Source organism: Solea solea, chromosome 1 (assembly GCF_958295425.1).
Source record: "Solea solea chromosome 1, fSolSol10.1, whole genome shotgun sequence".
In the NCBI taxonomy this organism is placed as follows: domain Eukaryota; kingdom Metazoa; phylum Chordata; class Actinopteri; order Pleuronectiformes; family Soleidae; genus Solea; species Solea solea.
In genome coordinates, this window is record NC_081134.1 from 7,767,468 (window position 1) to 7,788,659 (window position 21,192).

The 21,192-nt window shown below is 42.1% G+C and overlaps 3 protein-coding genes across 4 annotated transcripts; 1 reads left to right on the top strand and 2 right to left on the bottom strand.

Annotated features, from left to right (window-relative positions):
* Positions 1–111: 111 nt before the first annotated feature.
* Positions 112–4,933, bottom strand: LOC131455187 (UAP56-interacting factor-like). Its single transcript, XM_058622670.1, has 9 exons — positions 4,754–4,933; positions 4,467–4,607; positions 3,468–3,631; positions 2,492–2,640; positions 2,039–2,111; positions 1,632–1,687; positions 1,317–1,391; positions 1,044–1,170; positions 112–656 (listed from the first exon to the last, which is right to left on the bottom strand). The coding sequence occupies exons 1-9, from the start codon at positions 4,815–4,817 to the stop codon at positions 555–557; spliced, it is 951 nt and encodes a 316-aa protein (XP_058478653.1). The 5' UTR covers positions 4,818–4,933; the 3' UTR covers positions 112–554.
* Positions 4,934–5,009: 76 nt separating this feature from the next.
* cpdp (CPD photolyase) lies at positions 5,010–10,839 on the top strand. Of its 2 annotated transcripts, none has more exons than XM_058622659.1 (10): positions 5,010–5,163; positions 6,221–6,567; positions 6,659–6,807; positions 7,209–7,391; positions 7,539–7,697; positions 8,170–8,368; positions 9,289–9,441; positions 9,540–9,661; positions 9,745–9,904; positions 9,989–10,839. In XM_058622659.1, exons 1-10 carry the CDS (start codon positions 5,144–5,146, stop codon positions 10,135–10,137), a joined length of 1,641 nt encoding a protein of 546 aa, XP_058478642.1. In that variant the 5' UTR covers positions 5,010–5,143; the 3' UTR covers positions 10,138–10,839. The 2 variants fall into 2 exon arrangements, with proteins under 2 accessions (XP_058478642.1, XP_058478632.1); XM_058622649.1 differs by having other exon boundaries at positions 5,012–5,163; positions 6,197–6,567.
* A 4,739-nt stretch (positions 10,840–15,578) lies between these two features.
* LOC131466846 (neuromedin-U receptor 1-like) lies at positions 15,579–19,548 on the bottom strand. The gene is made up of 3 exons (XM_058640384.1): positions 18,847–19,548; positions 16,908–17,141; positions 15,579–16,825 (listed from the first exon to the last, which is right to left on the bottom strand). The coding sequence occupies exons 1-3, from the start codon at positions 19,532–19,534 to the stop codon at positions 16,491–16,493; spliced, it is 1,257 nt and encodes a 418-aa protein (XP_058496367.1). The 5' UTR covers positions 19,535–19,548; the 3' UTR covers positions 15,579–16,490.
* Positions 19,549–21,192: the final 1,644 nt, after the last annotated feature.

A 21,192-nucleotide genomic window follows, 5' to 3' on the forward strand; every position in this document is an offset into this window, starting at 1 on the left:
TGATACCGCCAGGCTGCTGTAAATCAACGGGGACGGGGGCTAGTTTCTATTTCACAGACAGGTGGTTCTGTTTGACATGTGCTGTGGACTGATCAGCTCCCCAAAAACAGCTCGTCTTTTTACAGTGAAACGCTTTTATTTAAAGAAACATTACAAAACAATTCTCAAAAAAAGATTCTGAGAACATACGTGCCACTCAAGCAAATACACAGCAGTACTCTGAAAAGGAAAAACAAAACAAAACGGTCTTCTTCGTGTGGTGTCAACAGTTTCAAGCCCAGAGGGAGACAAAATCTCTTTCTGTCCCAGTGTAGGACATCCACAAAACAAACTGCATACAATGATCGAGACAATAAATGGGAACTAAATTTAAACCAACTGCTCTTTTGACACTTGCACATTTGAGTTCATCGGCTCGTTTGACCCCAGGCTTGTGCTCTGTTCAGTTAAAAACATGAACATCTGCACCACGCCCATCCGTCAGAAAGGTGCTGCTGTGTGTGTGTCTGAACGGGACAAAGGACCTCCCAGTACACGCAAAGTCTTTTCGCCCGCTAACCCACGGTAACAAAGCGGCTGCCTTTACCGTTTTGTGCCATGGTGGTGCGGCGATCTTTGAGGATGCGGAACCGCTCGTTCAAAGTCATCGATGTTTGCTGTGAAGAGTCCAGAGGGGATGGGGTTAACACACTTTGTTGAATGCTTTTCTTTTCTCTCTTTTGTTGGTGTATTTAACCACAGAGAACAGCACAATTTACAGTGTGGAAAATGTAGCAACATTTATTGGAAGTTGCATGTCGCAGCTAAATATCCCTCAGCTCACCTCACCCTCCTCTGAAGGACATACAGTAGGTAGCCTTCAGTTAGAACCCAAACTCAAACGATGTTTTAGTTTGTCTATTGTAAAAACATGTTTGCACATTCACCTAGGGACACTTCATTATTTTATCTTGTTTCTGCCAAATGAAAATAAATGTCATGTATTTTTGCACAATGGACCATTTAGTGACTTCTGATATAGAAAACATGAGTGGGACACTTACAGGTTTTCCTACACTGTTAATGTCAAACTGCAGAGGAACTCCTTTTGGGATTTTCTTCTCCACTGTTTCCACCTTGACAGGAGCAGAGCTGACAGCAGGGGGGTGAAGTGTCCAGGCAGACGGAGGCCTATGAGCAAGTCACAGAAACGGTAAAATGTTTCTTCTTCTACCCTGAATACTGCCTTTGTGTGTTATACTATGTATACATAGAAATATTTATACGACAGATTTTCCTAGAATACGTTTAACACTGCAGGGCTAAATGACACTCACTCAGGCTGAGTCCTGGCCATGGGGTTGTCAATTGAAACAGTCAAGATTCCACTGCTGGCTGTCGATGTGCGCCATCTGGTGGACAAACAGAGACATGTTAAATCTGAAGAACGCAAGGAGACCCAATCCTAAAATGGCAAACAATGGCACCCCACCTCCCAAATGATTCATTTCCTTAGCATGATTTCCTCTCCCTCTGCACATACAGACCAACACAGGCATTTAAACAACTACAGTGAAAATAGACTAGAATAATAATCCTTCCAGTTTCAATAGGGTTCTTGCAACCTTGTTGCTCGAACCCTAATTACTCACTGGCGAGTTCTGACTGGAGGAGAGAGAGCGACTGGCTTTTGCACCTGCGCTTGTACCTGCAGAAGAAACAAAGAAAAAAATCAGAATTTATTCCTTAGAAAAGTTTAAAGTTGAGTTGTTGATGTTATTATTCTACTTCCGTTTAGTCTTTGTGAACAGAAACAGCACAACATTATTTGATTTCATCTGAACTGGCACAATGTTGCTGTCTGTCTGTCTTTACATAAACAACTTATGTGCAAAGCGGGAATGTCACCGGGTGACATGAGAGAATCACAGAGAGTCGCGTGGAGTCGATAGGCTTAATCAGCTGACAGCGGTTTGAATGGAACAGGCAGTTGGTTTAAGTCACATTATCATTTTAAGTATTGAGATAATAAGATACAACACACATAAACATCATGTACCTTAAGTCCCCTGCGGAAAAGAAATGTGGCCTGACGCGTGTCCCGTCGAGTCTGCTGGATGGGAGGCAGTGGTCTGCGTGTGTAAAAAGTCAAATGAAATAAAAAAATACAGTTGAGCAGATAGTTGCTGCAGGCTTATTAAACCATAATGTGTTACATTACACATATAAGGTATAACATGTCTTCCCCAACCAATTTAGAGAAAATATTTACCTGTGTTTTTTTTTTGGACAAATATTACAATTTGAGTAAGAGGTTCAAGAATTACCACACACCACCTTCAGAACATTAACATCACTCTATATTTCATTGCTTCGTTTCAAATTTCAGGTCTAGCCAACTCCTCTATATCTGTCTAAAACTATTTTCTTGATTCCACCTTAAAAATGGCCTGTGATTAATAGAAGCTTCCATATTATAAACATAATGTGTGCAATTATGAAGGCCTCTCACCCCCGTCGCAGCTGAAAAGGCCTCCTGACTGGTGTTTGATTCTGGACTCTCTGTGGATCAGGCTGCCCGTACTGCCGCCTCTGAAACTCCGGCTTCCTGTACGGGGCTTCGGCGCTTTGAATGAAAGGCCTTGGTTTTTGTCTTGTTTTCTGAAAAAGGGAGGTGTGGTGGAGACGCTTCAATATATTGTAGATGCAACCATGGTAAAACATATTCACAATGGAAAAAGTCACTTGTCCCATTTCAGTCAAGCCTATTTTTACACACAAGAAAGTGAGCACCTAAGAGCACAAGTTCGGAGTCAAACTTGTCCAACCGAACCATAACTGACAAAAAAAACTAAGAATTTAAAAGGTCGAGTGAGCAAGAATTAGTAAGTCAACTGGTGAGACTTCTCCACCAACAGCTTTCTTTCCGCTTATATCGGGGAACAACGGTGGCTTTAGCAACGTCCAGAAAGGACGTCATTCTCCATTGTTTACGCAAGCTTCTGCATTAAAACTGCAAAGCCTCAAAAGACTGAAGCATGAAACGGTAGAGGCAGCAAACCCAGTACATTTGTTTTTCTTGGATATTTAATATAGAGGTTGCTGATGTCTGATGCCAGGCAACAGGATGTGAACCCTGGGTGTTAAGAGTCAGGCCGAGCCAGATCATTAAATCGGGAGTGCAGTGCATTTTCTGTATTTGCTTTTAGACACCACAAGAAAGAGGGATGCTGGGTTACCAAGGTAACAACTAATGATGCACAAATTGTTGGAAAGTATTCATGTATTCTGTCTTTTTTTCAGCTTCATGTGCAGAATACAGTTTGCCTGATAAAGAGTTTTCAAGGTTCATATTTCATTCTGCTTTCTTTTTCTTTAACTGTGCTTTGTATTTATCCAAGATTTTATAGATTATACAGCTTGTCATCTAATACAGATATGTCAAAACAGCATTGATGATCTTATGTCCTGAGCATGTCGTTCATTACCTGGTTTATTGCTGCTCTGTTGAGTGTGCTGACACGTTTGAGCAGGGCAGCTGGCCTCCTGGCTGCCAGCCCTGTGATAACCCCCTGACCCCGCCGCAGACCCAGCAGGGGCGGGATCCTTCGGTTTCTTAATTTAGGTGCTCCTCCCCAGTGTGTGCCACCTCCTAGTAAAGATAATAACACCTAGATCACACATCTGGTAGACCAAGAAAATGACTCAGCATTTGCAATAAAAGAAAAGAAAAAAAAAATCATTGGAAGTACTGAGTTTGTTGTAGATGTTTACAAGAAAAAAACGTCTCTAATCAACAGTGAGTTATTTGTGGTTATTATCAGTTGTGTGTCTTCTTAGCTTTTGCTATTTGTTATTTTGCAGTACTGTTGTATTTGTGGTGACTATTGTTACTTTATTTAGAGAAGGCATCTTCATAAGCTGCCCACTTTTTAAAACGGTGCATAATTTATCAAATCAAATAATATTGAATATTAATTAATTATGTGCAAATTAACAATAATAATAATAATAATAATAATAATAATTTCATGTACAGAAGGTGAGAATCAAGGGACGTATTTATAAATCATCTACTTGTACAGAAAGAAATATCAAGATAATAAAGGTATACAGAGGCCCTAGTCTTTTGATACCATGTTTGGTCAAATGACATGGCAACAAAAGCTGTGATGGGATGGAGCAGATTAGCTGCTGGCACTGGCACACACACTCTCACTGGTTAACCCTAACCCTGAGGACATTGCATTGACTTACATTCATTTCATAGAGTCTAACTCTAACCTTAACCATAATTACTACTTTACTACTGTCCTAATCCTAACACCAATCTCAGCCTAACTTTAAAACATGTCTTCACTTTAAAAATGTAGTAATCTACGTTATGGGGACTCGATTTTGTCCCCACAAGGAAGACAAGTACCCCTAATGTGACTGTGTAAACAGATTTAGGTCCCACACACACACACACACACACATACACACACCTCTCTGGACTGGTCCAGCAGCCCGAGCTGAAAGTCCTTTTCTCTGCAGCAGCTGTTTTTTCTTCTTAACTGGTCTGCGGCTCACGGTGGTCTGTTTCCTTCTCAGCTGTTGCTCCCTTCTGTTCAGCCGAATGATGTCATCTGTCAAATCAACCACACGAGACGCGTGAACACCTCAAATCAGATCCACTGAGCTAGCCACCTAGCTGCCGCTGACACACTCCCACCAGTGAGTAGCGCTAGCTAAACGTTTGACAGTGCTCTATTTTGGTAACAGCGAACCTTACCCAACGACATGTCGACCTTATCTTGAACCGCTGGTCGTCCCGCTGCAGTGCTACTTTGGCTCATATTTGTTGAGAACAACACAAAATAACCACGAGTGGAAAGGGAAATACAGTTACACAGCGCTGTCTCCGTCCTGTTTTGAGACCAGACGCGACACACGAAACCACGAAACTCCTCCTCCTCAGAACGTAAACAGCACCGCGCACGCGCAGTAAGTGCGCCTATTTGCATTGTGGGAAATGTGGTTCAGTCTAGTGAACACCACGGTGTTACAAAACAAGGCAGAAGCCTGCTTTTGTAACTAGTATAAGGCAGCTTCAAACACGGGCTACGTCGCCTCTTGCTCTGAGTTTATGCTCTCAGAAGTAGCCTAGCTCGTTATCCGTTGTATGATCTGCATCTGGAGGAGGTGAGTTTCCCTTTTAAAGCGACGGTGTTTAGCTTTTCTGTAACATCGTTGTGCTCTTTGGCTTTTTTCTCCATTCATTCTGTGTAACCAGCGGATGTTTCTTCGTGCACTTATATACACACACACTCAGCTACCTTACTTGTTTATGCAATGCACGTGCACATTTCTCTAAAGCAGAAGACATTTAGGATTACAGAGAGCTCGAGTTAAATCAGGAGTAGTTCGTAGCTCTTTTTCCGTATTTGAGGCATGATCCTCCCATTGTATTTGGATATAGTCTCAGGTTATAAAGAAACTGCAAGTGGACATGCATTACAATGTTAGGTTTTTAACTGAACAGATGAAGGAAGCCCAGTCAGGTCTGAAGCAGACTAGGCTCCCAAATAAACCTAGTCTAGGCTTGAGTGTCCAGTGTATAATAATTTGGAGGGTTTTATTGACTGAAATCAACAGACGTAAGCCTTGCTTTACAGAGACTGCCATCTTGTGTAGACACATCTCTACAGAAGCTCGAGCAGTCAAACCTCCGAGTGTGTGTTTTCAAGCAGAAGCATTATGCAAACAAAGATGATTGAAGTGAAGGCCACCGTAGTTGCACCATTAGGTGTCACTAGTTCTTACACACTATGCCTTTCAGTGGGGTATCAAAGGGGAAACTACCCCACCCTCACTTATTAATGATGCACTTGACTACTGTTTAAATACAAATCTGCTGCTATCATTGTACGCAAGTTGGTTCCACCTGACTCTGCATTTTTCTAGTCTTGCAGTGTATATTTATTTATTGATGTACTACTTTTTTATGGTATATTTTGGTCACATTAGTTCATTTTTACCAGTATGCTGTGTATTCTTCTGGGTGTGGTTTTCATGGAAGCCCCTATAGGTTTCTATGGCACCCTCACTCGGGAGGTGACATCTGTGGGGGAAAAAAAAACAGATTCCCACAGATGTCACCCCCAGATCGGTGTATGAAATACATAAACAAAAATATATAATAAAGTAAATCATTTTTTTACCATCTTCACTGCAGCTCATTGTCTTCTTTTTCACCAAGGCGACTCTTAAAGCTCATCGTCGACGGTAATCGGAGGCCAAGCCAAAGTCTCGTCCCACTGACCGAGGCGTACACCTGTGAACCTACCATGTCAGGCAAAAAGCGTAAGGCAACCTCTGCTGCTAAAGTGGCTAAAAGTGCCAAGCAGCAGAAGCTGGTTCCTACAAAGGAGGAGAAGCAGCAGAAAGCTGGAGGCTGGCTGCAGGACCTTGTCACGCAGCAGAGGTCAGAGAACAAGGAGATGAAGTTCAACAAAAAGCGCTGTCGCTTCATTTCTGACACTGAGAAGATAAAGCAGGGCTCAGAGGGCGTCCTGTACTGGATGTTAAGGGATCAAAGAGTACAAGGTAAACAAACACTTAACACAGCCTTCAGTAACTCATAGAGATTCTTTTGGCAACCCACTTCATATGCGCGTGTTTGTCCTCTGTGTTTCAGATAACTGGGCGCTGATCTACGCACAGGGGCTTGCTGTGAAAGAAAACCTTCCTCTGCACATCTGTTACTGCTTAGATGTCCCAAAGTCAGAGCTGTCCACTCTGAGACATTACAACTTCATGCTGAAAGGACTAGAAGAAATAGCAAAGGTCAGTCAGTTTGACGATATTCCTTGATGGGGAAAGTCACACATTACAACATTGTTTGTCAAATGACCAAGTAGCACTTTGTTGAAGAGTGTGTGACACTCAAATTACTCTATTCTCACTGGTCAAAAAAAAAACTGTTGAAACGTGGGATGTCTGGACATTGGTGAGAGAAATAATCTGACCTAGATTGAGGAGAAACATCTCATGTATCCCACAATACTTAATCCAATCAGGAGCCAGAACTATGTTGAGAGGTAGTCCCATTCCTCATTGGGTTAAGTTAGGCTAATATGAGTCCACAAAACAGTGCGTTATGAAAACAGTCTTGTGTAGTTAAATTAGGCACCGGTGTTGTAATGTGATACAAGGCTGAACGTTGTTGCTCTCACTTTGTTGCACAGGAATGTAAAACCTTAGACGTCCAGTTTCACTTACTCCATGGCTCAGCAGAGGAAGTTGTGCCTGGCTTTGTTTCTGACCGCAGCCTCGGGGCAGTGGTGACAGACTTCTCTCCGCTCAGAGAGCCACTGCAGTGGTTGGAGGACATGAAAAAGACGCTTCCAGAGGACATTCCCCTCATACAGGTGACAACTTAAATTTTATTCGTTATATTTTTCCACAAATTAGTCAACATTAAATACAACATTATCATTTTATGTAGAGTGAATGGTCACTGTTTCCGTAATAATCACAAAAGCTGAGCTTGGACACTGCTATTTTCCTTCCTACAGGTCGACTCCCATAATATCGTTCCCTGCTGGGTAGCGTCGCCGAAACTTGAATACGCTGCCAGGACCATCAGAGGAAAAATCACCAAACTTCTGCCCGAGTTCCTTACCGAGTTTCCTCTGGTGGAGAAACATCCGCACACTGCAACAAGAACAGCCAAAGTGAGTGCTTCAACGAGCGCGCAGAGAGCACTGAGATTGTTTCAGAGTGAATTTGCATATGTGAAGTGGAAACGGCTCGACAAGTGTTTGTTCTTATGTTGCATTCAAGGGCTTGTGGCTCGGTTTAGCTCAAGCAGACCTAATTTGTATTGTTCCTGAAAAATATTCATTGCCTTTTGAAGTGTTTACTGCAATCAATACAATAGGAAAGTAAGTTGTCAGAGAGCCCAATGATGGGGAGTCAGACTGGTGCAAATAAAACAATGCTTAAGCCGTCTCCTCTCCTCTGCACATCGATTGAGTGAGCGTAAACTTCAGCTCTTTTTTTTTTTTTTTGGCAAAACGTTTTTTCTGCTCTGCTGAAAAACATGGTTTACCATTCACTTGTTGAACCCTCTGATGTTGTGACTGGAAAGGCTCAAAACGACCTGATCACTTTCTCTGTCTTGTATCTCCCTTCTTCACCTCACAGCCAGTAGACTGGGACAAACTTCTGGCCTCGCTGCAGGTCGACAGAACAGTCGGAGAGCCCGAGTGGGCCAAACCTGGCACCAAGGCCGGACTGGCCATGCTGGAGTCCTTCATTGACGTGCGCCTTAAGGTGTTTGACAACCTGCGCAACGATCCGAACGCCAACGCCCTCAGTCAGCTCTCCCCCTGGATCCGCTTTGGTGAGTGATGCCATATAATAGTGCGGGAATGTCTTGGATATTGGGTTTTCTGCCACTTATAATAGGCCTTTATCATGGCAGACGTGACCGATCACAGTAGTTAAAGTACAGGTAAATAATTCATGTAATAATGCTTAAATTCCATTAAGCTGCCTTGGTTTCAAGGTGCATGCACAGACTTCACTATTAAATATGACTACTGTCCTTGTCCCAGTACATAAGCTCTAGCAGGGAATCAATTCACTGAATTAAGATATGCTGGATGGCGATTTCCCACCTTTCAGTTTTTTAGGATGTAGTGATTTTCCATTTGACGTAAATCTGCTGTTCACATTAACATAATATTAGATTTTTTTAACATCATGTAAATGCACTGACTGTCGTAGCAACGATTATCCTATTAATCTATTGTTAAGCGATGACCTAAGTTAATCATAAACTGTTTTGATAATCGATCAGTTTTAGAGTTTTTTTTAATAATTAATACAAGCTTTCTGATTTTTCAGCTTCTTAAAGTGAACATTTTCTGGTTTCTTTGCTCCATTTGACAATAAACAAATTTAAGTAAAAAAAAACTCAAAAGACACTTGAGAACATCATGATTTCCAGGTTTGTTAAACACTGATTGACATTTTTCAACATTTTAACTACATTTTATGGACAGAATTCTAAAAATAATTGTTAGTTGCAGCCCTAAATAGGAGCTGCTGTTAATGTGATTAGTGTCATTATGTCCCTACACCATTCAAAGAAGTACTCAGGATGTCAATGGGGCAACTTTGACTGGTCACAGTCAAAATAACATTTTAATTTTCAAGGCTTTCTTTCCTAGAGTACGTGCGACTTGAGATTTCTGTCTCCTCCTTGTTCTGGCATTGTCTTATTTTCATCAACCCCTTTTTCCCCTCGCCCTCCACCAGGCCACCTGTCTGCGCAGCGAGTGGCTCTGCAAGTTAACCACAGCGGGAAAGGCACCGGCCATTCTATCAACTCCTTCATCGAGGAGCTGGTGGTGCGCCGCGAGCTGACCGACAACTTCTGCTTCTACAACAAGAAATACGACTCTGTGGAGGGTGAGTGCAAATGACACTGAAATCATTTGTCCTAGCTATTGGCTTTTAGTTGAATAATCTTTTCTTTAAATGCCGTATTACATGCGTGTGCTACTCAGGTGCATATGAGTGGGCTCAGAAGACCTTGAAAGTCCACGCCAAAGACAAAAGGCCCTATCTGTACACGCGTGAGCAGCTGGAGAAAGCGAAGACGCATGACAAACTGTGGAACGCAGCTCAGGTACAACATTACACCAGTGTTCCAATAAATACATTTGTTTTGTGCTGGTTTCCTCACTGGTGTTGTCATGCATGTCTCTGTAGTACCAGATGGTCAGTGAAGGGAAGATGCATGGTTTCCTGAGGATGTACTGGGCCAAAAAGATTTTGGAGTGGACAACTTCACCAGAGGAGGCGCTCTCCACTGCCCTGTACCTTAACGATCGCTATGAGCTGGACGGCCAGGACCCTAATGGCTTTGTTGGTGAGCACATAGATTCCATGTGTTTTCTGTGAGCAAGTCTGACCCTGATTCACGACGCTGTTTTTCTTTTGGTCTCCCCCGCAGGCTGCATGTGGTCCATCTGTGGCATCCATGACCAAGGCTGGGCAGAAAGGGATGTTTTTGGGAAGATCCGCTACATGAACTACAAAGGCTGCACTCGCAAGTTTGACGTCGCCCAGTTTGAGCAGAAGTACTGTCCCAAAAACCTGTGACACTGAAATCATTCCAGGATTTAATGACTGATAGGGTGATAGGGGGTGTTTTTGTTACCAAACACTCAGTATATAGTTGTTTTGAGTCATTATTGAGGGATGATATCTCTGGACTCAGCAGAAAAGGCTGTTATTTTGTTTTTTTTTATGCTACTTTTATATTACAGTCTTTATTACCTTTTTTTTTTATTGCGTTATTTTATAAGGAGGATGCTTTGTGTGGGATGACTGTGTTTCATCAGCAGCTTCCACTTGCTGTTCTCGCTTTTTCCTTTTTTTACAACTGAAAACAAAAGTCAAGTCATAAAGTTTACTGTTTATTTACTGCAATCTTTCTCTCGCTCTCTCTGCTTTGTTTGTAAAACCTGAACTTCAATGTTATCTTGCTTTTAAAAGACTTGACCCACGATGACACATTGATTATATTGAGTGGCTTCCTACAGACTGAGATAGTTGATAGCTGATTGATGGGGGTAAATCTGTTAATAATGGATGCTTGTATTTGCAGGGACTTGGTTACGTAACGCTTGCAAATGCAGTTTTACACAGAAACAATAACCACTGCTCCGCTTTAATTAACTACATTTCATGTTTGTGCACACAAAGTACAATATGAATTTTATTGTGTCAGGAGGCAGAGAATAACACATGCGCTAATGAGCTGAACTTCGCCCGGTGCATGATTAAAGACTTGAAATTCCAGCCAATCATATATTTCACTGTAACTAACTGTTCGTCAGCACACTTTCTATTATACGTCTTATTAGTATGTGCATGCTCGTGTAGATGAAGCAGCTCAAATAGCATACTTAGTTGTGCCCACAGGGAAATTTGTCTTGCTCAAAAGTGCTTCAGTGGCAGCAGAACAATCCACGCAGCACGACATGACACGGCTGATGGACGGCCCTACAAAGACATAGATCATAGAGTATGAGTCACATAGTCAAATTATGATACATAAAAAAAAAGAGATGATTTTGCACCAGCTTAAAAAAAAGAACTACACCAGATCTAAAAGAATCTTAAAACAAAATGTGCAGAAGTGAAGCGACGGTGATTAACAGACACATGGCGGAAATGAAACGGTGCCCTCGGAGAATGAAGTGATAGACACTGGAATAAAAAAGAGCTTGACTCAGTTAGTTTTGTATTTGCTCGCTCCTTACCTTAGGTAACAGATAACATTCAGAGAACGTGTGTATGATGTGTCATTTCAAATCCTGGTAGACAAACCCTTCATATTCAGATGGTCTGAATTTAACGAGTTATTTTCCCAAAACAATGTAGTTAGTACACGTCATGCAGTACTGTATATAGAAGGACTGAGGTGTGAACCCATTATGTGATATATATATATATATATATATATATATATATATAATACACTGTAAATGAGGCCAAAACCATGTTTTCTGAGGCCACCGTGACCATTGGCAACACAAGTTTTAACCGTTCAGTTGTGAATTATCTTGGCGGCATTACGATGATTCATTTTCAAAGCAAGGTCGCAGCGAGCTTATGCTTTGATCCACTAAAACCTTATCAGTCAATGAGTCTTAATTTATCAGGGACATTGCAGTGAGACACCATGGACATGCAGTGCATCTGATGAACTGCACAAACAGGAAGTAGCAATTTGCAACTCCTGTCAGTTTATCTCTTAAGTCCTTAATGTTCTTTCTAATTTGAAAGGCTTTTCTAGAGATGTCACATTCACAAAAAATGGGACAAACGTTGTGGAAACCTCATGCCTCTGACCATGCGGAAGCATCATAAGCATAAGCCCCGCCTCCATACCCTAAGAATACAGCATGGACTTTGTTTTGATAGTGATGTGTCTTGTTGTGCTGCTGACACACACACAACCAAGTCTTGTGTGTGTGTTTGAAGCAGAACAGTGTGGATTTTCCAGCTGCCGTGGACGTCCATATTTAGATGTGTTTTTGCAACTGTCAACAAGTGCTGAAACCTGTCCTCTGTCCTCTGGAGATTTTTCACTTCAACTCACACGCGCAGACGATGCTCACAGTCTGTCTTTTGCACTCGGGGTCTTGCATAAATCATGTTCCTGATCCTCTGAGGAATTAGGTGCAGGTAACATGTCTTGCACGGAAAGAAAAAAGCTGCAAATGGATGGAAATTCATCCTGTCATTGTGGAAATGTATCAGCCTGGGCCGCGTCCTACTCAAGCAGCCATCAGATTAAAGGCCTGTACATACTCATGCATACTCATGAATGACAGCATTTCCGCGTTGTGAACCACACCACACGAGAAAGACGTTCTTCCTAGGTGACGTGTCGAGAACAAGCTGCAAGAAGATAATGACGTCCTTCTCTGAACACATGCGGAAGTACGTTCAGGCCTCGACGCTGACTCCCCTGCAGCTCGGTCGCCAGAGTGCAATAACTCTGAATGTGAGATGTTGACGAGAGCGTCGTCACAGCAGAACCTCTGTTTTCCTGAGATTCACATGTCCTCTGTGGAGAGCTAATCTCGCCCACTAAGACTGGTATAACAAGGTGAAAATGAAAACAGTGAAGCAGGGCCAAGGTTTAATTAAGGTGCCTTTTCTTTTCCTTTTTTTTTAAAAATAAAATCTTCCAATATTTACAGTCCCTAAATAATTTTTCTTTGCCATCACTGACACCAGCAATTTTCTACATGCGAGCTTATGCCACCTGGTTTCCAGCTGACTAATGCTGCAACCTTGACACTCCAACAGTGATTGGTGTAGACAATTTTCAGGAGGAAACACGACGCCATTTGAACTGTAAAACTAAGTATGCTAAATGTCTGACTGTGATTGATATGGCCTCATAACTCACAGTCGCACCTTTGCCCCCAAATCTGTGCTCAATTATTCATATTAATGCCACACTTGTTTGCCATGCATTCATCCATCCTTTACAGGAGTTCGTCGTGTTCAGGGTCACGGGAGGAGAGGCCGGCACTCTTGATTCACTGAGACACAAAATAATAGACGCTCATTTTCCCCCGAAAGCTATAGAAATCAAGAGTGTATGTTCAGTTAATAGGAAGCTGAATTGCTTTAACCCAGCCGGTGTAAACAGGCGGCTGTAAAGTCGCCTATGCTTTGCTCGGTAAAATGAGTCGAGAGGAGCTCTTCAACTTGTTATTGGCTGTCACGTAAACAGGAAATAAATACAGCAATAAACACGACGGCTGTTTAGAAAACAGCTCTTGATTTAACGATGTCAAGATATAGAGTTCATACATGTCTGAGAAGTTAACTTGAGTATGTATTACACTGCAGTGAAGAATTAATACTGAAAGTATGTATTTTGCTTCACAATGACCATAATACAACTGTTAATTTAACGATGCCGATGATTTTTGTTAGACAAAGTTGACCCAACAACGGCAGACGCTGCAGCACCGACCATCACATCTGCTCACGAGCAACTCCTGTATGTGACAGTCACTAAAATGTCATTTATGTCTTTTGGATTTGACTTCTTTAAGGGAAATATGTTTCAGCTGTCAGTACTTTACTAGTTTAATAACTAGCATTTGTTATCTGCTTGCCCACAGTTACACACTTGACTTATCTGCTGCTTTAAGAGAGGTGATCTGAATGTTTTTGCCCCAATATGCAGTCACCAATTTGAATATTGTCTACTCTATTTGTTTCTTCCATGGGTGGATTTGGTGGATGAAGATAAACACTCTTCTGTTCTTCCCGCAACCCCTACTGAGCAGCGCGTTGACCTTAATTTGTTTTGCGTTTTCATCATTTTCACTGCGGTGAAATTTGCAGTTCTCTGCTCAGTGAAAGTCGTTTTCTTTGATTTCTACTTAATTTCCCAGCTCCCCCGACATTCTGTTTGCATAATTTCTTCGATTTAAAGAAGCGGCCTGCCTTATATTGTTATATCAAAAAGAAGCCACAAGTTGTGATAATAACCACTCACTTGAAATACTGTTGACGCTGTGAGGAGAGTCTATTTGCAGAGGCAGTTTGTAAGCTTCCCCGCATTTCACTTCATTTATTACCTGAGAAGACGGAGGTGTTTACGGTCTTTGTTGCTATGTCCTATCAACATTCAGTTTAGGATTATTATTGATTCCACTTTCAGATTTTGTGACGCTTTCCCCTCAAAACCCTCTGCTCGTGCTGAAATTGAGTCCGCTTGGACTCAAATACGTTGCTGCTCGCACAGATTTTGAGCTGGAGCTGTTCCTCGTGGCACAAGATGATGGCCTCTGTAAAGCTCTTTGTCTAAATATCGTTTAAAACGCTTATTCTAAGGCCGCAACACTCAATATGAATTGTGTTTTACAAGCACACTTTTAGGGTCGTATATTCAACCCTCCTCATTTAAATGATGGCAACACTGCTCTGATTCAGATTTAAAAAATATAATTCTAGACTCAGGCTTCAGAATCCACAAACCCATGGGCGATGTTTTTGTTTTGGCGAGTTACCACTCGTGCGTCTCACCGATTCATTATTCAATATCTTATGACCCAGTGACATCATCGTCTTGCCCTTTAGCCACAGCCAGCTTCATCTGCCGCATGTGTACAAAAGACCGTTCCCCCCCCCCCCCCCCCCCCCAACCCCCACCCACGCTACATGTTATTGTAATAAAAGGCAGTGGAAAAGTTCCTGTGACTCTCGGCTCAGGTCATTACTCATTAATGGCTTATATTGTTCAGGCAATACTGTAACCGCAGTGTTTACAGAGAAGATATTTCTGTCCTGCTGCTGCTCACACTGTACGAGCCTGAACATAAAACATATGCATAAGAAGGTTTGAGTCAAACTAGCCGTAAGAACAACAACTACAACCCGACTGGCACATCTCTACCACTAGGAGTGATTTTCAAAAGTAAATCACGACTATATTTAGAGTTCCAAAGAATATACACAGAGAGACTCACACATTGTGTAACCACTGCACCAGAACTCATGCGTTAATAAATGGGCTGTATTTTGTTCATTGATACATTTAACACCAGTAACTTTTATTAAAAACCAATAAATGAATACAATCCTTTTTATGTGTAAGTGACATCTCATTTAGTCAATCAAGCTTTAAAACAGAACGTAGAATACGGATATTAATAAATACACAGTACAGTTATCAAAGGGAATGTGTGAGAACATCATTATGCAGGACATTTTCAGTGCAATAACATGTACCTGTGTTAAAGTAAGTAAATACCACATTTAAATCAGCTCGTGATTGTTCGGGTTTCCCATCATTAACTTTCATTCCCACTGTGCGTGCGCTCAGTCGCATCTGTACAGCATGCAAGCATGGAAAGGATATGCTTCACATTATGTCGTAAATACAATAAATACAGCACTAAAATACAAAAGTATTCACTTTGAAGACATTGCCGATGCAGTAAAATGAGTGGTGTCATTTCTATCATCATTAACCCATCATTTCATTGTTGACTGAATTCACGTCATTGTTTTGTTGGCTCTTAATGGGATTTGAGTTACTACTAATACGCTCAGTGTGTCGTAATACGGCTCCTTATTTTCTTCCCATAAGTGCTTCTCTTAACGGCTCATCAAGTAACCCATGGTCACACAGTTATCGTTCTTTGTGACGGGTTTTAATACAAAGCGGAAACGTCCTATGTAGATGTACTTGACCACCACAAGCCTCCAGAAATCTGCATTAATAATAATGTTCCCTAATTACCTGTGCTGGTGATGATGATGATGATGATGATGATGATGATGATGATGATGATGATAAGGGTTCATCCTAAATCTCACACAGCTCTATTCATCAGGTGACTGAATAGAAAACATATAAACAGGAGCAAGCATCACAATAACAATAATCCATCCATCTTCTCCCTCTTTATCCTCCACATGAAGGTCGTGGCCGGCGCAGGTGTCAATCCCAGGTGACATAGGGCGAAGGGCGGGGTTCACCCTGGACGGAGACAAACAGCCATCCACTCTCACACTCACGGTCAATTTAGAATGTCCAATATGCCTAATCCCCATATTGCATGTTTTTGGACTGTGGGGGAGAAAGCCGGAGAAAACCCTCGCACACGGGGAGAACATGCAAACTCCACCCTTGTTCCGACCGCGTCGCTAACCAAACCGTGTGGCCCAGCTATTTCCTTTATTTTGAATGCAATATCGTGTCGGAGGGTGATGTTAAAGCTCGGTAGACTTCACTCCATCTGCGAGGACACGAGTCATTACTTTGTGATTGGAATCGGACAGTTTGCTCTTCTTGTAATCTGTCATGGAATAGGTAGTGAGCAGGATTGAATTGTGTCTGCCTACAATACAAACCATCAGTGACCCTTTGCGCCCTCTATTTGTTGCGTTCCTCCACAATCTGTTGCCCATCAGTGTCTAATGTTCTTTGGTTCAGGAGTCCATTTCGTAGGGTTAGGCACGCTCTCGGTGAAGGTGCTGCGCCGTATCATCTGCAAGCTGGAGCGTGCGGGCCAGCTGCTGGAGTAACACGTCACATGACTGAACATTTCTCTGAACCTGCTGGACATGAGGTTGTACAGGATGGGGTTGATGGCGGAGCTCAAGTAGAAGAAGACCCCAGAGATGATGTGGACATGCTCGAAGATCTTGAGGTGCTGCTGAGAGGAGGTGTCCATGTAACTCCACATTAAGCGGTCCACGTGGAAGGGAGCCCAGCAGAGGCCGAACACAACCACCACCACACCTGGACCAGATGCACAGATTAGACACACTGAAACGGTAACACAGCCTCACAAACGACACTACAACACTGAAATGACACATACACAGCATTTTGGTGACTTGCACGTTGCGTTTGCTGAGCTTCTGCTTATGGGACCTGGACAGACCTTCTGGTCCAAAGCTACACCCGGTGCCCACCACAGTCATGGTCCTCTCTCTGTGGAGCTGTACGCCAATGAGCATGTAGAAAATGCTAATGATCAGCATTGGGAGCAGGAAGAAGGCAAGCGTGGAAATCAGGATGATCAGATTGTACATCCAGGTGGGTTTGACCACGTCTGAGGATAGAGACGGCACAAGATTAGCATAATACAATATGTTTGTATCCAATTGATTTATTCATGGATTTCAGCATTTCAATTCAAAAACCCTTGGCACGTTTGTGGTTTTAGTCAGTACAAAGTTGATATTAATATATATATATATACATATATATATATATATATATATATATATATATATGTGTATATATATATATATATATATATATATATATATATACACAGCCCAAACTGACACTTATTATGAAAAACAATCAAACAGACAAAAAAAACGTATGTGAAGGCACTTGGGAAAAGTGGACCAGTCCTCTGTCTGTTTGTTGCACCGATAGGTTGTATATTAGACTTTTAAATAAAATGGCAATGGCAACATGAAATTTAGCAACAGAATAATGAAGAAAGAAATATTCATATTTCACCGTTTCCACTGTGTCGGCATGCGGTTCACATATGTGGAATAAACTTGGATAGAAGTGGTGAACTTCACTTGTTTGACCTGGGTCTTCCTTTGTTAAGTTTGAATGCCTGTGTGTGCTCACACTCTGTCTTTCTCCCACAGTCCAAAGACTGAATTATAACATAATTGAGCAGCCTCTTAACACATGTCAGCTGGGATTGACTCCGGCTCCCCGTGTGACCCTCAAGAGTAAGTGTTATACAGTATATATATATATATACGTATATATATATATGTATATATATATATATATGTATATATATATATATATTTTGGCATTTAGTCTAAGCATGGGCCGATTAATGGTTTCAAGGTATACTGTGGTATTAAAAAGTCTGGGTTTCACTTTCATTGGTCATACCATGCCTGCCCTGAGGGATAAGTTGTTTTTGAATGACTTGTCAAACACAGAGTGCAGGACTCACTCACTGAAGAACACGACCTCTCTCCCCTCTGGGTTGTTGCGAGCAGTCAGTCAGTCAGGTGCGGTTTTGTTGGCACAACAAACGACTGAAGGAGGTGGCACTTGATTCTGCTTCAGCTTATAATGCTGTCAGAATCCTGGCGAGCCTGGCTGTAGACCCTCCTTGCCACAAGAGTTCCAGTGAGTTAAAAAAAAAAAATGAAATTGTAACAGACAGAGGACGCCTCCAATCACACCTCCTTTTCCCAAGTGCATAGGGGAACTACTTCTTGTGCCAGAAAACAAAGGATTGTCTTTGTTTGTGTAGTTTATAAAATGAGGACTTTGCCTAAAGTACATGTAAAGGTTACTAAAACCAAAGGCTTTTTATTTTAAAGTAATTATACACATGGGCAAACATAACAATTTCTGCCAATAAACCAATACATAGTTGCCTCGCCAGTCTCGACGCTACACGATTGAATTTGTTTTCCATTACTATAGCAACGTGGGCGGAGTCATCGCTGCACGGCTGCATGAAACTGCCGTGACATCGTACAAACAAGTGACTAGTGACTTGCAAAACAGTTGTTTTCAGTGTAACTCAGTGCACTTCCTGTATGACCGGAGCGCAGACTCTCTGAGTCACTCAAGTGAAATACAGCGGCAGGGTTTGTGATGCGCAGGTACTAAAATAATTACCAGGTACTATCACTAATGGAAAAGCAAAAAAAAAAAAAACGAGCCGAGTCAACAGTGTAGTGGAAAAGCGCTCTCAATGTTACACCCAGGACCTTTAAAAGCATATTTAGACATTACAGATATACATTTTCTTTGCTTACGACAGATTGCAGACCGAGGAAACTGTCGTCCAAACTTTGAAGGCAGCATCATTATTCCATGCAGACTGGTGTTTGGCACCGCGCACATCATGGACAGAGCCCACAGTACGAGGATGACCCTCTTGACGTGCGCACGAGTGGTCATGTATTTGACCTTCAGGGGGTGGACCACCGCCACGTAGCGCTCCACGCTGAGCGCGGTGACGTTAAGGATGGAGGCGAAACAGACCGTCTCAAACAGAAAGGTTCTGAAGTAGCAGCCTCCCTCGCCGAGCAGGAAGGGGTAGTTCTGCCACATGTCGTAGAGCTCTAACGGCATGCCCAGCAGCAGCACCAGCAGGTCAGACACCGCCAGGCTCAGCAGGTAGTAGTTGGTGGGGGTCTGCATCACCCGGTAGCGTAAAATGACCGCACAGGTCAGGGCATTGCCCAGGACGCCCACCAGGAAGATGGTGAGGTAGGTGACACAGACGGGAAAGAACACAGGGGAGCGCAGAGGCCCCAGGTGCCTGGTCAGGTACTCGTCCTCACTCAAACATAGCTCATCTAGATCTTGTTGAGTGGAGTTGGTCAAAACCCAGGAGATATTCATCCCACACAGTAGAGCAGCCTCTGGACAGCCTGTGCCACTGAAAACCGCGTCAGCAGACGTGAAGAGAGTTGCCACGGAACAGTTGAGCGCCGCCATGTTGGTGAATGGAAAGAAGGTTACTGCTGCTTGAAAGCTACTGGAAAAAAAATATAGCGAGTTAAAAACATTTAAAAGCGTTTTCAACGTTGACATTTAAGCGCAGTTTTTCTGAAGGTTGACAAAAATAACTCTGATGGCGTCAGTGTGATGTAATCAAGGTTGTTCTTGTGACTTAAAATGCAAAATTTCAGCAATCGATTCACAAGCTCAATACATGGAAATGTGTTTTGTGAATTTGTCAACGTTTTTTTTTCTATCTCATATCTTACATTTCTTATAGTTTAAGAGTAACAAAGTGCAGCTGTAGCACAAACATTACCCAGTTTATGGCATCATTAAAGTACATCTACCGTGTCTATCTATGACTGCACAACTGTGGAATACCTTCTTTTCCCCCCCCCCCCAAACACTAAATTGTCTGTATTACTGGGCTATAAAACGAGAGGAATTGGTAGGTAGGAGCGCTAAAATCTCAGCGAAACCAGTCAAATCCTATTTTTAACTTACCTGTTCACACATCTGATGTTACCAAGCAGCCGCAACTCGGACTGAATCTGTGCCCACAGCTCACTTTGGAATGAATGAATGAATGAATGAATTAATGGTATATTCACCATAGCAGAGATAACAAATGGCTGTAGCCATGCAAATTCAAGGTCTTTTTTTCCTCACAGAAACAAAAGCATAGCAAAGATCAATTTGAAAAATAAATAAATAAATAAATAAATAGATAAATAAATAAATAAATAAATAAATAGATAAATAAATAAATAAACAGAAATATCTTATAATAACATGCAACAGAGGTGATTTCATGTAAGGAAAAACAGTACACACCTGAAAGTTGTAGGGTCCTCTCCTCAATAAGGCTTTACAAGATGAACTAGATTGGAGGAAACGTGAGAAGAACCACAATCACCATATCTCCTCGCTTCCTGCACTTCCTCTGGCTCTTTACCTCGACTGCTGTGGTGCTTGAGTGAGACAGAGACGCCTCGAGTTTCTGTCTTTGAGCGTGTTTTTACTCCACCTCTCTCTGTCTCTCTCTGTCTCTCTCTGTCTCTCTCTCGCTCACTCACACTGCATCATTTTATGAGGACCTGTGCACCCGTCCACCAGTCTATCATATTTCCCATTAAAAGACCAAATATTACACCAGTGAGAAAATTAAGGTTGAGATTGCTTTGACCTGTAGTGTGAGTGTGTGTGTGTGTGTGTGTGTGTACCTGGTATTCCTTCTGTTGTGGGGACCTAAATCTGTTTACAGTCACATCATGGGGACTTGTCTTCCTTATGGGGACAAAAGTCAAGTCTCCATGACATAAATTACAACATTCTAAGGTGAAGACATGTTTTAAAGTGAGGCTGAGGACATAGTTGTGTGTGTGTGTGTGTGTGTGTTACACAACAAGACATATGCTTTGCTTTCACCATTGATTTCATGTCACACATCACGTAGCATTTGACATATCACTAAGAGTGATGTGTCAAGAGTCTTATTATTGGTTTTTGTGATTTTATTTACTTGCATCTGCTCCTCATAATTAATCGTTGTCGTTTTGGCAAAGCATTTGCGTCTTTCTTCCCCACAGTCATTTCTCATTGGTAACCAGGGAAAGCTGTTTCACGCTCCAATCTGTGGTGGAGACAAAAAC